General features: G+C 34.7%; 1 protein-coding gene across 2 annotated transcripts in view; it reads left to right on the top strand.

The window, feature by feature from the left end:
• The window catches only part of fliI (FLII actin remodeling protein), a 437,463-nt gene that overhangs the window by 37,053 nt on the left and 384,503 nt on the right, over positions 1 to 15,907 (top strand). For both annotated transcript variants that reach the window (XM_090398141.1, XM_090398140.1), the window contains exon 4: positions 9,493 to 9,578. In XM_090398141.1, coding sequence (XP_090254267.1) covers positions 9,493 to 9,578 — 86 coding nt within the window. The remainder of the gene's footprint in view (positions 1 to 9,492; positions 9,579 to 15,907) is intronic.

Genomic DNA, 15,907 nt, shown 5'->3' with positions numbered 1-15,907 from the left:
AATAAGAATGTGACATGTGCAGAGCCTATCAAGAACAACTTCTTCTCTTTTGTTTCTCCATTGACTTGACTTTCAATGCTTAATTTCATGCTTAATCTAGTGCTTGGAAAGAAGTCAACAGACACACCCCATGGGTAAGGAGCATTGTGTGCAATGTGTCATAAGCTTTTACCATGTCAAAGAAGACTGAAAACAGATGTTCTTGAGGAATGCATCTCAAATACATATTTCTGAATGGACCAAATGGTCCAAAGTTGAATGAAATGAAAGCTACATTATATGTTGGAGAGCAGATTGTTACTTTCTAAATTCCCAAGAAGTCTGCCTTTACCATTTTTTTTCCCCAGTATCTTACATAGATGGCTGGTCAGAGCAGTAGGTCAGTAATTGTTTGCTGGTGTTGGATCCTTTCTTGGTTTCAGAATAGCAACATTTGACTTATGCCAAGAATCCAGAAACTATTACTAATATTCTGTTGTATAGTAAGAGAAGGAGGTCCATAGAAGATGATGGAAGATTATCATCTCAAAATAGATGTCATCAGGACCTACTGCATTGGCATGAGATAGTCCAAGAGCTCTTTTTAGTTCTTACTTAATGAATAGCTGGTTATATTTCTACCTCTTGGTAGAAAAGTTTAGCCAATGTTTCTTTTGTTACTCTTTCAATATTAAAAAATTCAGGAAGATATGAACTGTTGATGAGATACTAGCAAAATTTTCTCCCAAAATGTCTGTAATAGCTTTGGTATCAGCAACAACACATCCATTACATTCCAAGGTAGACAAATGGTTTGTTCTATATCTGACTTTCATTTTCCACATTTTATCCCATACATTTTTTTGACTTCATGTTGACTGAGCATGTTTAAACACTGTTAGATTTGATGCAATAGGTTATCTGTGAAATATACCCAATGCTATGTCTTGATCTTTTTTTCTATGCTTATAACTGGGTTCCACCAAGGCTTTGGATAGAGTGGAAATTGAGATGCTCTTTTGGAATTATTGCTGTTGCTGTCTGTATAACATAATCTGTTACATACTTCACTGCTTCATTGATAGATGGTTGATTGAGTACTTCAGCATTAAATTTTGCAAGATAGGAAAAATTTCCTGTCAGTGGGATCCATTTTTCACATGGGCATGTCCTGTGAAGACACAGTGCAAATAATAGGAAAGTGATTGCTTCCATAAATGTTCCCTTCAACATCCCACAAGTAATGGAAAATTGACAGGAGAGTAGCATATAATATCTGTTGCTGGGTAGGCATATGGAAGATGGTATTCACTCTATTATTAAGAAGGGAGAAGTCATGGTTGTTGAGCATTCACTCAATGATATGACCTTGTCCATTTGTGTTAGCACTACCCCACAAAGTGTTGTGTCCATTAAAGTCACCCATGAGATGTATGGACTGAAGTAGTTGCAAAATGAGATTAGCAAGTTCACTGTCATTTAACTCTTTACCCAGTAGTAAATAAATGGAACATAATGGAATAAGAAATACAAGACATAGGTGAATTACTTCTGTTTCTAGAATAGTATTAAGCTATACATGATGGAAAGGAGCATGATTGCCCATTAGGATAGCTCCACCTTGGGCAGGACTATCTCCAGTTTTGTCCTTACAACCAACAGTGAAATGCCTTAAAGTGATGTACTCACTGGATTTTATATGTTTCTTACAGACAGAAACAGGATGGTTTGTGTTTCTGCAGCAGAATCTTGATATTTGATATTTTGGCCACAGTAGTTCCATTTAACAAATATACCTATTCTCTTGACATATTGCATTTATTGACTTTGAAAAAGCATTTGATAAAGTTAAAAGAAACATATTATTTAACATATTAAAAGAAAGACAAATACCAAATAATATCCTAAAAGCTATCACAAGTATATATGAAAATGATCGAATACAAATAAGATTAAATCACGAGCTATCATATACAAGAGAGATAAACCAAGGGGTCCGACAGGGATGTCCCCTCTCAGCAACTCTTTTTAATATCTACTTAAATGAAATAATAATAAAATGGAGTAAAAATATACATCAAGGAATTAAACATTCACCTACAGTTAACTTAAACACTCTCCTCTTCTTTGCAGACGACCAAATAATAATTACTTACAGATACAGATAATAACTTACAGAAAGCTATTTTAAATCTAAATGAAATATCCAAAGATTATGGTATGATAATATCAACGGAAAAATCAAAAACTATGGCCTTTGAAGGACAAGATCCAGCAAGAACTAAAATAGTAATAGATAACAAGATCTTAGAACAGGTGAATTCATTTAACTACCTAGGATGTATGATCATATGAAAATGAAAAAGATATAAACGTAAAAATTGCAAAATATTTAAAAATAACAGGTGTAATTAACTCTATATTTAAACCAAACCTAGTTCAAAAACAAACCAGGCTAAAAGTATACAATACATTAGCCTTACCGGTCTTAATGTATGGAAGCGAAATCTGGACAATAAAACAAAAAGACAAACAAAGATTAACAACAGCAGAAATGAAGTTTATGAGAAAAACTGCAAAGTATACCCTATTTGATCACAAAAGAAACGAAGATATTATGAAAGAATTAAACCAAGAACCAGTAATAGAAAAAATTAAAAAATATAAACATAAATGGATGGAACATGTTCAAAGAATGAAAACAGAAAGATTACCAAAACAAGCCTTAAAGTACAAGCCATTAGGGAAAAGAAAACCAGGATGTCCTCTTAAACGATTCGACGATGACTTCTAAGGCTGGAACAGGCCATGCTAGGCCTAAATCCTTGATACGTATGATGATGATGACCTATCTCTTGACTTTGTAGTAATTTCTGAGAAGTTGAGAGCTTACCTTTATCAGGATTATATTTATATGTTAATTTAGGGAAGTATGAATGGCCAGTGTCCATCTCTTCCTCTGGAAAAATGTTCAGTACATCATTTAATGCAGTGTTTCTCAAAGTGTGGTATGTGTACCCCCCCCCCCCCCAGGGATACGTGGCAATTTTTAGCTATTCATCATTAACGCATGGAATCATTATTAAGAAAAAAAGAATTAATTTAAACGTATATATTTCTTAATATGTTATATATATATATATAAATTGAGGGGGGGGATATATATATTAAATTATATTATGTATGAATTCTTCTACTCAAATTGCGAGTTACTATCTCTCTCTGCAATAGCTGCTATACTGCAGATGCGCGAAAAACAATTAGTTTTATTATATCCCTGAATAAGGTACAGAGACATATGCAGGCTGTGTAATATATTTCTCAGCAAATAGTGCAATTAGAGACAAGTGGGGGATAAAAATGGCAATGGCACTAACTAATGAATCACATGTCCCATTCCATCCCACAGAAACTGTTGTATAGATGCAAGCAAAACCATTTTTGTTTGAGTTTATACAACAAATTGCAACAAGTTTAGGGAAGTATGAATGGCCAGTGTCCATCTCTTCCTCTGGAAAAATGTTCAGTACATCATTTAATGTAGTGTTTCTCAAAGTGTGGTACGTGTACCCCCCGGGGGGGGGGTACGTGGCAATTTTCGGCTATGTCAATTGTCAGCTTGCTTTTGTCTTTAGGTCGTGCAATCTTTTGTTAATACTGCACCAATCATATGCATGTCTTCATAGCTGCTCTATCTCTACTGGCCTACCATTGCTGTCTGTTTCGCTCTGCTTTCACTTCTCATTAGTCATTTGTGAAGGATTGTTCATTACGTATCTCGAGTCTTGTAAATTACTGGTAATTTTTGCTTGAAATAATGAGAAAGATGATGCTATTTGGATAGATGACTTCGACGATTCACACAAGGAAACTGCTCTCGAGGCCGGAAGTAGTAATGGCGAATAGGAGCTTCTTGGTAAGTCATACCCATTTTCAGTTTTTTTCTGAAACTTTAGTTTCCGAAAATTCCCGCATATATCTTGCACTACGAATTTTTTGCTTTAAGTTTGGGAGAAAAAAATTCGAGTAATATTTGAGTAAATATGGTAATTTTTTTAGCTTTAACTGTAAGCAACAACAAGAAAACGTTAATATTGTATCCCTCTCATTGATGATAAATTATTTAAATTAAATAAAAATTTATAGTATCTTTATAAATTTTGTTCTGTTAAAAATAAATCATATTGTTTGTTTACATATACATCTAAATTCAAATAAAATAGACATTTACAATGAAATATATTTATTTATTTATTATTATTATGATTATTATTTTGATAAGGGGTACTTGGAAATAATGAAAATTGAAGAAGGGGTACACGGATATCTGAAGTTTGAGAAACACTGATTTAATGCATCAGAATCATTTGGTAAATTTAATTTACTTTCAGTGAATACAGAAGTTATTATATTTTCTGTTAGGTTACTTTACCTGGTAATTTATTTTCAGTGATATCCTTCCCATAATTTTCTTTGCAGGTGGGTTTCATCAAATTTGATCATTTTTGGAGTTGTTTCAAGAGTGAGACCATAGGTTGTATGAGTGATTTGCTCCACAGAGAAACACTCACAGTCATAAAGTTCAGCTTTAGTGAAATTTATGATTGTGAAATAGATCTGTGTTTGAGATGATTTTGATGTTTTATTAACTGCCATTTTCTTAGCTTAAGTGGATTTCAGGGCTGGTGTGGCAATGGCTAACCTCTATTTTGCATCCTGATATGATATATTTTGTTCTGTTTTTGTTTTTATCTTTTGTGTTTCTTTTTCATTCTTCCATCGCTAACATGCATGCGAGTGGGCTGGATGGTCTCTCTGACAGTTCACATTTAACTTTCTTTACAAAGCAAGATTCATTATCATGCTCTTTGCTACCACATCAGGCACAGGTGGTGGAACCATAACAGACAGTTTGGGATGTCTATATTTCTGACATTTAAAGCATCTTAGTGGATTAGATATACAACCTAACAGGGCAGTCTAGATACCTGCTTTTACAGATGCTGGAGGTTTAGATGTTTCAAAAGGAAGGATGATATTCCTGGTCCAAACCAGATGACCATCCCTACATATCAGGATGCATCTTATACCTGTCACTCCTTGATCTTTAAGCTCTGAATGTATCTTTTCATCTGGAACATCAGGGAGATGCCATTCAGATATTGTTCCTCTAGAAGAGTTTAGTATTTTATGAGGTATTATTGTAACTAATATTCTACTCATTGTTGCTTTCAGTAGTTTTTCTGAGTCTTGCTGACATGATGCTTCAACAAGGATATCACCAGAACATAGTTTCTTAACTGTCTTGGGAGAGCTTGCCTTCTAAGCCTCTAAACCTTTTTAATAAAGAGGGTGAAATTTTCCATATTGGCTTTTCACCTATTGCATTGATAATGAGGAACACTGGTACATTTATGCTAGTATCATGTGTCTTTTGTTTCTTACTTCTGTTATCAAAAGTGTATCCACAATATCAGTACTTGGTTGGGACTTTGTGAGGGATTTCTGAAAAATTTGGGGATGAAGAATTCATGCTGAAGGATTTTTGTGTTTAGCACCCGAAATCCTTACCCACCACAAAGCCATGCACAGTTGCCCACTAACCAGCAAGCAATAAATCATCTCGGAAGTGGAATGCCAGGATTATCCTGCACGCTCTGTCAGCACTATAGCAAGTCTTAGTCCCTGTCCTCACACTTTGGAGTAGGAGACTTACTGCAACACCATTGACCCTTGCAGGCAAGCCCACTAGCCAATTGTTCTTTGCCAGATCATCCAGGACTGCCCATCTTGCTCAAATAGTGCAAGACTATCAAGATTCCCCCCTTTCCAGAAGACTGTACTGCATGTCAAACGTAACAGCAGGTCATTTGGATCACAGTGGGGGTCTGGAAGACAGGATAGTAAAAAAATTCAGGAGAAGTACAGCAAGAATATGGGAAGAAAGTATAGAAAAGAGAAAGGAACCCTACAAAGAGGGTCATTATCCAGCTTGAGACCCCTGACCCACTTATTAGAGGTCTGAAGTGGCTTGAAAAAGTTCCATGTTTGGTCTGTAAAGCAGAGTTTCCAGACTATGCAAAATATAAATAAAAACTACCAAAGAAATGTAAAATTCTAGGGAAAAAATTCTTGGCACACTAACAGCATGAATGTAGTATAGGTTTACAAATAAATAAATAAATAAATATATATATATAATCTCTACTTCGGTTATCAGCTGCTAGAATTTCAGGAGTTACTGGAAAGATGGTTTAATGCATCTTTCCAGTAACTCCTGGAAAAACCTTTGTCTTAAAGTATAAGACAAAGGTTTATGCTGTCTCTCTCTCTCTACATTTATTCAAAATCTCTTAAGGATAACATTGTGAAGGAAAGTGGTATTAAACCTAATGACAAAATCAGAAATATTCAGCTCAGCAGTTTGCTTTATGCAGATCATGCTATTCTTCGAAATAAATTTAGTCCAATTCTTCAGGATTATTTAAGTCAAATGAATAAAAACTGTAATTGTTCCTCAGTGATGAACCTAAAGAAGAAATAATATCTTTGCTATATATATGCAGTATTTTGTGAAAATGATAAATCAAATTTGGAGCCAACCGAACAAATTTATATGGAATAAGTGAAATTAGAACACTAAACTAGCAGCCTATAGGATATTTTTTATGCCAATTTTAAGTTATGGATGCAAGAGTTGTGCCAGAAATAAAATAGTTGATTAAAGACTAGACCACAGACATGAAAGTTGTGAGAAAAGTAAACAAATATAGTGCTCAAAACAATTAGGGGATATTTTGATTTTCTTGTAAATTATAAAGTTATAAAAAGAATTTACAAATGTATAACATAATTTGTAATAAATATCGATTATTTAAACAATATCTCATCAATTACACCCTATCCATTAGTAAGAAATATTTATTCATGTATAACATACCCAATAGTTATAATTATTTGCAGAAATTTATAATTATCCAACAGAAACTAAAATATCCTCTAATTGTTTTGAGCAGTGTAGTATCAATGACAAAATTATATTAAAAATGAAGCTATTCAAAAGGAATTTGATATTTAGTATTCAGAAATATACGAGCAAGCTAATCTAAAGTAGCTTGGTCACTTAAACAGAATGGGAAAGAAAAGACCAGAATGGCAGAAAAGCTATTGTTTGATGCCAGGAAATAGATCCAAATAATGACTAAGATCTAGATAGATTCATGCAGGTATTAGCACCTTAAAAGACCAAAATGTTATATTTTATCATATTGGAGAATGACAATGGATTAATTTTAAATAAAATTGCTATTAAGAAGCTATTCTGTTCTCTCAGCCATACACCTGGTGGTGGTAGCTATATGCTACCATACTAGGGAAATGATTATGAGCAAGGTGGTTTCCGGTTGCCTTCCTTGCTGTACTATATCCTGTGACTGTAGCCTGTGTGTTCACAGGGCCGGTTTGCCTGCTTGTGGGATGAAAAACCACAGATAAACTGGTGGAAAAAACCCTGCTGCCCAAGACCAGCTAACTTGGCTGTGGCTGAGGACGATCCTTAAACTCCTCACGTCGTTGACAGGAATCAAACCTAGGACACTCCTTCCCCAGGCATATGGTTGCGAAGCACATAGCCACTAGGCTTACCACGCAGATAAAGATTAAGAAGCTAGCAATAATGAAAAGTTTATCATGTAGTGCTATAATAGTGTCCTGAACATCCCATGAAGGTACATATCAGAAATTTGAAGAATTTTTAAATTCACAAACTCGTTACTATTACAGTTGTGTTCATCATTATGATCCTGAAACAGTCTATGGATTATCACTGAACTACCTTACCAAAGGGCACAAAAAGTTCAAAACTAACTGTCTTTTGGGACAGCAAAGGTGTTGCTAACTAGGTATAGTGAAAGGGACAACAATAAATTCACAGAGCTGTATGAAGATGTTCAGAAAGTTGAAACAATGAATTAGTCACACAATTGCAGCTACTGTGAAGCTGTATACAGTTGCATTCACTTCAGTGGTTATTGAAGAAGTTGGATTTAAAGTTGTGGACCATCCTTCCTATAGCCTGACTTAGATTCATCAGCCTTCAAAGATTAATTTCCAAATTGAAGACACATCTCAATAGTATGCATTTTGAAAATGATGAATATGTAAAAACAGAGGTGAGGAAATGGTTTCAAAACCTACCTCAAGAAATTTATTATGATGACTTTTGAGAAAGGAAGAAGGCAGATTATGTTGAGAAATAGTGTATTGAAATCAAGTGGATACTTCAGAACTATGTTTTGTTTTTTATCTGACATCTGTTTTGGGCAGATTGCTGTCACTATGAGAAACACCATCATCCCTTGTATTGTAAGTGATGTTTTCTAAGTTATTTCTTATTTTAAATGATATAGTTTTTGTAGTTATTCTGCAGACTGGTTACTATATAGCATGTTGGATTTAATTCTGCTGGTAATACTTTTAGGTGGCTTTCAGGTCATCTAAAGAATGATCTTGATGTCGCTGATCTACTAGGATGCCTTGCAGGATACTGAATAGTGCCTTGTGGAGAGGTGAATGTATAAGCTTGCTCTCTGTGTGTGTTTGGCTCGTCACAGAATCCGTTACTACATTTGCTTTATCTCTTTGACTTTCGGCTTACTTTAAACAATGAGTTATGAAAAGTCAAGCAGAAAGGATTAGATTACATGTGGAAAAAAAAAAAAGCTTCTACACAAATATGTAGTCATTTTCATCTCCAGTCTGCAGATCCACATATGCTTTTCCTGACAGAAGCTCATCTTTCATATTCTTTCTTTTCAGTCACTGCTTATCTCACCTTTCCCAGCTATTCATTTATGCATATATATATTATGATATCCCACACGACAGTGTCTAACCTACAATTCCTGGTTAAATTGATGCTCAGTACCAAAAATTATCAGCTTTTAATTAACTAATTCAAATTGTATGAATGTTTCCATAAAATTCACTCATACCTAATTGTATATGTTGATTACATCACTTATTGTTTGCATTACAAATTACATATCTTATGCTCTAATTGAATATAACACATACACTTGCAGTTTGGTTGCAGTTAAATGAAATATGATAATACTGTATTAAAATTTAATTAGGAATAACCCTTATATGTTAGGCAAGAGCTAAATCAATTTGCTGAACAATCATGCAAATAACAATAGAACAAAACTAATTAGTAATTATTTTTTATTTTAGGTGGAATCTCTTAAAAATTTTTGACACCCTTGAAAATCATATGTGATACCCACTTTGTGCTTACCAGAGCTTTTACTGCTCTCCTCTGAAGTGATATGTTATGTTAAAAAAAATATTTCAGAAGTAATATATCAGATTAGAAGCTGTTCATATCTGCTGTGTGTAGAGACTCAACTGCTTACAAACAGTGACACTTAATTTTGATATTCACATTATATTGCTTGCAGTAAACCTTTCTTAAATTAGAGTGCTTTTTTTTTGTTATACTTTCTTAACTAGGATTTTAGCCACAATCACTTGCGAGAGGTTCCTCATGAACTGGAACATGGTAGAGGTCTTTTAGTTCTTAATCTCAGTTACAATCAGTAAGTAATTATACTCAGATTTTCATGCAGTTATTTATATTCTTTGGATATTTATTATTATTATTATTATCATCGTCATCATCATCATCTAAGACTTCCACCCAGTCAAAGTGGGTGATGTATACATCACCCAAACTAGCTGTCATTCCCTCTCTTAAACTCATTTGCATTAGATGCACTAACCACTTCAAGAGGCAAACTATTTCACTCACTCACTGCTCTATGAGAGAGAAATCTAGCTCTTCCCCTTTCTTAACTACAAACAAACTTAACTTCCACCTTATTTGGGGAAAGAGCATGGATGCCCCGTGCTCTTTCCCCACCTTCCATATAAAGAAAAATCTTATCAGAGAATATCTTATTCTCTGATAAGATTTTTATCCTATATTACCCATTCAGAAGTTTATAGACCTCTACCATATTACCCATAGTTTTCCTGTTAACCAGTCTGTAGCCCACATACTCCCAATCTGTCCTCATAATCTGTATTATGTAATCCTGATATAATCTATGTAACTCTTCTTTGCGCCCTTCCCCCAGCTTCTTTATTCCCTTAGAACATAGGTGCTGTCTTATCAAGGCCTTGTAAACAGGTAAAATGATTTACTTATCCTTACATGTCAAGGTTTGTTTCTACATTTCAATTATCCTCTGAGTCGTATTTGCAATTTTTTGCTGTGTGACTTTTGAACTTGAAATTCCTATCCATCATAATGCCAACATCCCTAGCCTTCAGTTTCTTGTAGCATAATCTTGCTAATATAATATGCTTTTGGAAATCTCAACCTTACCAAACTGCATGACTTTACTAACATTGAACTGATAGTCAGTATCATTTGCCCAAATTGCTAGCTTATTCAAATCATTCTGTAATTGTTGGATATCATTAGCATCCTTGATTGCTCTGCCTATCTTCGCATCATCAGCAAACAATTGAACATCTCCTGTTAGATCTTTCATAATGTCATTAATGTATAGATTGAGCAATAATGGTCTGAGGACTGCTCCTTGGGGATATACTACTGATCACCTTAAATATGATCAATTCATACCCATCGTATATCATTTTTTGATACCTTTCTATCAACCATCCCCTTATCTAAGTCAAGAGTTTATATTACAGTCCGATATTTTCCAGTTTATGCAACAACCTTTCATATGGTATTCTATCAAATGCCTTAGCAAAATCCAACAGTATCATAGTGTATCCATTCCTTTTATCCAACTCAGCTATAAAATTGTTAGAAAATATGAACAAATTGCTAAAACAATACCTCCCTTTAGTAAATCCATGCTGTTCCTTGCAGAGTGTAGCTTGTCTCTCATCCCATTTCTTTATGCAAATTCTTACCATCTTCTACAAAATCTTCACCACCACACCAATAGATCAGTAGTTAGACACATCAGTTTTTGCCCCCCCCCTCATACAATAGAAACTATCATACATTATTTCCATTGCTGTGGTGTCTTTCCTGAGCTTAGGCTCAAGTTATACAAACATATCAAAGGCCTAGTCAATTCGACTGAACATTCCTTTAGCATACATACTGATATTACATCTGTCCCAACTGCCAAATTCTTATCCAGGTTATGCAAAAGCTCTTCAACCTCATTCTTCTGCACCTCCATCTCTTCATCCAATGCACTAGTAGCACTGTGTTACACATACCTGGTTGATATGTCTTAGCAAAGTGAGCACTCATTAATTGAACAGTTGGATCAACTTATGATACAATAGTACCATCTGTATTCAGTAAAGTTATTATTCTTTCGCATTCATTCTTTCTTTTACTTGTGGCATAACAATAAAATTCTCTTGGATTGCCTCTTTTCTGCATAGCCAAACTTTTTTCATACTCTGATTCACATTTCTACAATGATTTTGGAAATTTCTTTCCAAACTTTTCTGGCCTGCACTTTATATATTTCATAACTTCTCTCACTCTTATTCTCATGGTATTCCTTCCACATCTTCTTCTTATGGATCTCTTACTTAATAAGGTTGCATATCCATTTCACTGCCACCCTATTTGTTCTTAAAACTCAAGAAATATATTGAGATACTGCCTCATTTAAGCATGCTTTCAAAGTGTCCCATGCAGTGCTGAGATCCTTCTCATTCAGTAAATGATATACCATTGAAATAAAGAGAGTATTCGCCTGAGTTCGTGATAATTTCCGGCTTTGTAGCTCAACATGCGACCTGTCCTGATTGGAGCATCCATATAGTTAGCTACTTCCCAAGACAGTATGGCATTGTCACCAAATGGTGGCAAAATATTCACATTCTTAACTGAGACCACTTCTGAAACTATGATCAAATCTAACACTCTTTGACCTCAAGTTCTTTCTTTCCCATGCTGCTTGGGAAAGTTATTTCACAACAACTCAGTAAATTTTTCTTTGTTCTATCATGAGATTTCTCTTCTACCCAATCAGTGTTTGGATAATTTAAGTCACCCAAAAATATTACTCATTTAGTACCCATCAGTGTAATTTGGCGATGCATTCTATTGTCCCCAGCAACTGAACTACAGGTCTGATATAGTACCCGGCCATATATTTCATCCTGTTAGCCTCCACTTCACACCAGATGGTCTGAAATTACTATTGTGTGGGACAATATCACCATTATTGCTTTAATGCATTTCTACCCTAACTGGACTCAAGTCATCCGATATCATTAGTGGTTCTTTCTGTTCTGTCATTCTTATAAATATGATACCCTTTTTGCTCAATCCTAGTTATACCAACTGAAACTGATAGCCAGGTTTCACTGATTCCAACCATCTTAGGCCACAACATATTCATTAAAGCAACAACCTCAATCCCTTTGTTTCTGATGCTATCGGCATTTGTCTATAGCCATAACAAATTTCTCCCTGGCGTTTTTGTATACTTAGATCTACAGTCTGCTTGGACCTATTGGCCAGCTTTCTTTTTTCCCTTCCCCGATATACTGAAAAGGTCTGAACCCAAAACGTACATTTCCACCCCTCTGCTAGATATATAACCATTCTCAATGACAATATTTTGAAGGGTAATCTTGTAAATTTAATATACATTCTTTGGAATATGTTTAAAATTTTGCTGCTGAATTTTCATGAATATTATGTTTTATTTATTTACTAACTACAGGTAAAATAGTTATGCATGAGACTATCAAGCTTTTCTTTGTTTGATTTCAATAAACGCTTTTAATGTAGTGTAATATAAAATCTTGCTTTTTTTTAGCTGAGTTGATGCATTGATTTAAGCTGTAAAATTTCTTTTTGGTGTAATTTGTGTGTACATGATATTCTAAAATTCAAAGCTAATTGCATATTATGTGTAAAAATGCTTCACTACTGAAACTGATATTTAATATATACATGCGCAATAATACACATGATGCAAGAAAAAAATTCTCATTCTAAAACTGTGTGAAATATTTCTATATGCAGCTGCGTAACTACAATATTTTTCTCTCAGTCAATATTGAAATACTGATTGAGAGGAAAATAAATATTTCAATATTGAAATACCCTAATAGCTTTTAATAGAGATTCTAAGTCAGAAGGATCCACTTTGCTCTACTTCCCTTGCTCTTTTGATAATATTCAGATCTTCAGTCAAGATCAGATTTCTCTTGTTGAACTTACACCTCTAGTTTTTCCTAGCAAAAACATATCCCATTTGTAGCCTTCTTGGCCTCCAAAAACTTGGTATCCTCTCCCATTCTAGACACTGTATTTTCATGTGTTCAACTCCTAATACTATATACATTCTAGATCCACCCAACTGTAGAATGCTGTTCTCATATTTGGAATGATGGACCCAAAAACTTCCCTAAGAATGTTTGTAATTGCTGAGCCCACTCTCCAATTACTTTCTCATAAATGCTCTGTTTCTACATTGTTCTGTTTCTGTATGTTTTCATAGGCATTGTTGAACAAACTGGCTACTACCTTTCCTCCCCTTTTCTCTAAATATGTAAAAAACATGACTGCTGGTCAACACAGTTCAGCTTCAAATTTATTGAACAAATTTCTCACCCAATTATCTCATTCCTCTCTACTGTGTTTGGAACAGTCCCCCCTCCCACAAAATTTCCAAGAACATGTCCCTGCCAGCTCTTCAAGAAACACATTAACAGATTCACTCTTCCTCACTAGTTTCCTGCCTGCACATATCCAAATTTCATTAAATTCCATCGAACTAGTTCAGAATTATTAATATCAGTTTGAATAATTTGCCAGTAAAAATGATCTGATTCAAGCCAAAATTGAACACTGCATGAGCTTCTTCTTGTGTATGTATGTATACATACATACATACATACATACATACAGGGTGTTCGGGATAAATTTGACAGTTTCGTAAGGAAAAAGAAAATCTTCTTTGTATCTATTAAATTTAATGAATTGACAAAAAAACATTACAGGCAGAGTTAATTACAATACTATCAACAAGATTTACTCAAAATAACCACCATTAGCATCGATCACAGCTTCAATTCTGCTTCGGAACCTCGAACAAGCTGATGCTACAGTCTCCCTGGGAAGGGCCGCAAAAACTGTTTTAATTTTATCCATTAACTGGGCTTTTGTATTACTGGAAGTGCGATTGGTGTCTTTTTCAACTGCGCCCCATACAAAATAATCCATGGGGTTAAGGTCTGGGGAGTTTGGAGGCCAAACATTTGGACTGGTGAAGTCGTAGAAATTTTCAGACAACCATTTTTGACTTTTCCCAGAGGTGTGGCAAGGGGCCGAATCCTGCTGCCATACATACGGCCTACCATTGGCTACCCTTGTTATCCAGGGCTTGACTACAGTTAGCAACTCCACGAACAAAGCCCGAATTCCAATGCCAGGGTTCTTCAACACCTGTTCCTGCAGATTTGCGAGGAATTCTGCTGTACGAACGCAATCAGATCGTCTGCTAGGGATCTTTCTTCTTGCTACATCCTCGTAGTCACCATTGCAAGTCTCTAGTTCATGCCTGATTGTTTTTACTGTATTCAGGGAGCATTGGGCAGCAGTCGTAATATCCTTATTTTGATGGCGGGCACGAATCATCATGATACAAGTTATTCTCTTCCATGATTCAGGTGGGTTCCAGCTATCCATCCTTTCTGACATCTTGTATATGAATGAAGAAGGGTCCAAACTTTTAAATGAAGAGAAGTGTGTGTTAATACATGTAACTTACGGAAAAATATAATTAATTATAAATATGTCAAATTTATCCCGAACACCCTGTACATACACTTAAGGTTTATCCACCTAGAGCAGAGATATTATAATGTGTAATTTGTGCCCCTGAAGATGATCTAATTGAAACAAAAATCGAAATGACAAATTTTGGTATGGATTACAGATATCAAATTTTAGTAGACTCTGTCCATCAAAATGAATCCTGTAGGTACTTAACAAATTTTCAAATATGAATCTTCACAGGAACTTGTCAGATGAACGTTTGTCATCATCACCAATGTTAATGGACAATTTTGGTCTGAAATAGTTGATGATAGCATATTAATTTCTTTCTTGTGTTCTTTTGCAGTTTAAACTTAAATATTTTGTTAAACACACCTAAAAAGAAATGTGAATTCTGCTTATTCATTTTCAAGTTATTCCTAAAAAACCTTACAGGAAACTTTTTCATGAAGTTTATTTATTATATATATATATATATATATATGTGTGTGTGTGTGTGTGTGTGTGTGTGTGTGTGTATTCATGAGCATTGACTCGGTTACTGTAACACATATAAAAAGATATTTAATGACTAACAAACCGAGAATAAGTTAGAAAACTTTAATGATACAACTAGTTTCGGCTTATTATGGCCTTCATCAGGTATCTTTGTAGGTAGAAGAAACAATAATAAAAGACGGAAGATATTAAGAAAACTGAGAAGCACAGGTTAATTGTATTAGATAATTAAAACTAAAAAACTTTGTATTAAAATTCCAGATGTTCTATTTACGTGCCATTGTTTATTGTATGCGTGGTAGTAGACTCTCGAGAACGCCAGTATTGAACCACAGCAGTATGGCTCTCAGGGATGTCATAGCTCAAATTACTGTTCAAATGCTCAGGATTAAAGACGATCTCCCTGGATTCCACTATCTTTCTTTCAAATTCATCCTTGCAACAGAAAATGTTTTCAGATCTATCCCAGGAAACTGAGTGACCTTGAAAATTATCATGAGGATTGTTAGTGAAGAGAACATGACTGGATAAGCATTTGATCTTTTATAGGAGATGTCTCTTTTATGCTCCTTCATGTGAAGTTCAACAGATTTATTAGTTTGACCTGATAAGGAACATTACAGTCACACT

This window comes from Typopeltis vanoorti, chromosome 9, assembly GCF_054136105.1.
Source record: "Typopeltis vanoorti isolate ZY-2024b chromosome 9, IOZ_Tvanoo_1.0, whole genome shotgun sequence".
Lineage (NCBI taxonomy): Eukaryota > Metazoa > Arthropoda > Arachnida > Uropygi > Thelyphonidae > Typopeltis > Typopeltis vanoorti.
The sequence above is the reverse complement of the archived record's forward strand: the minus strand, read 5'-3'. Positions and strand labels throughout refer to the sequence as shown.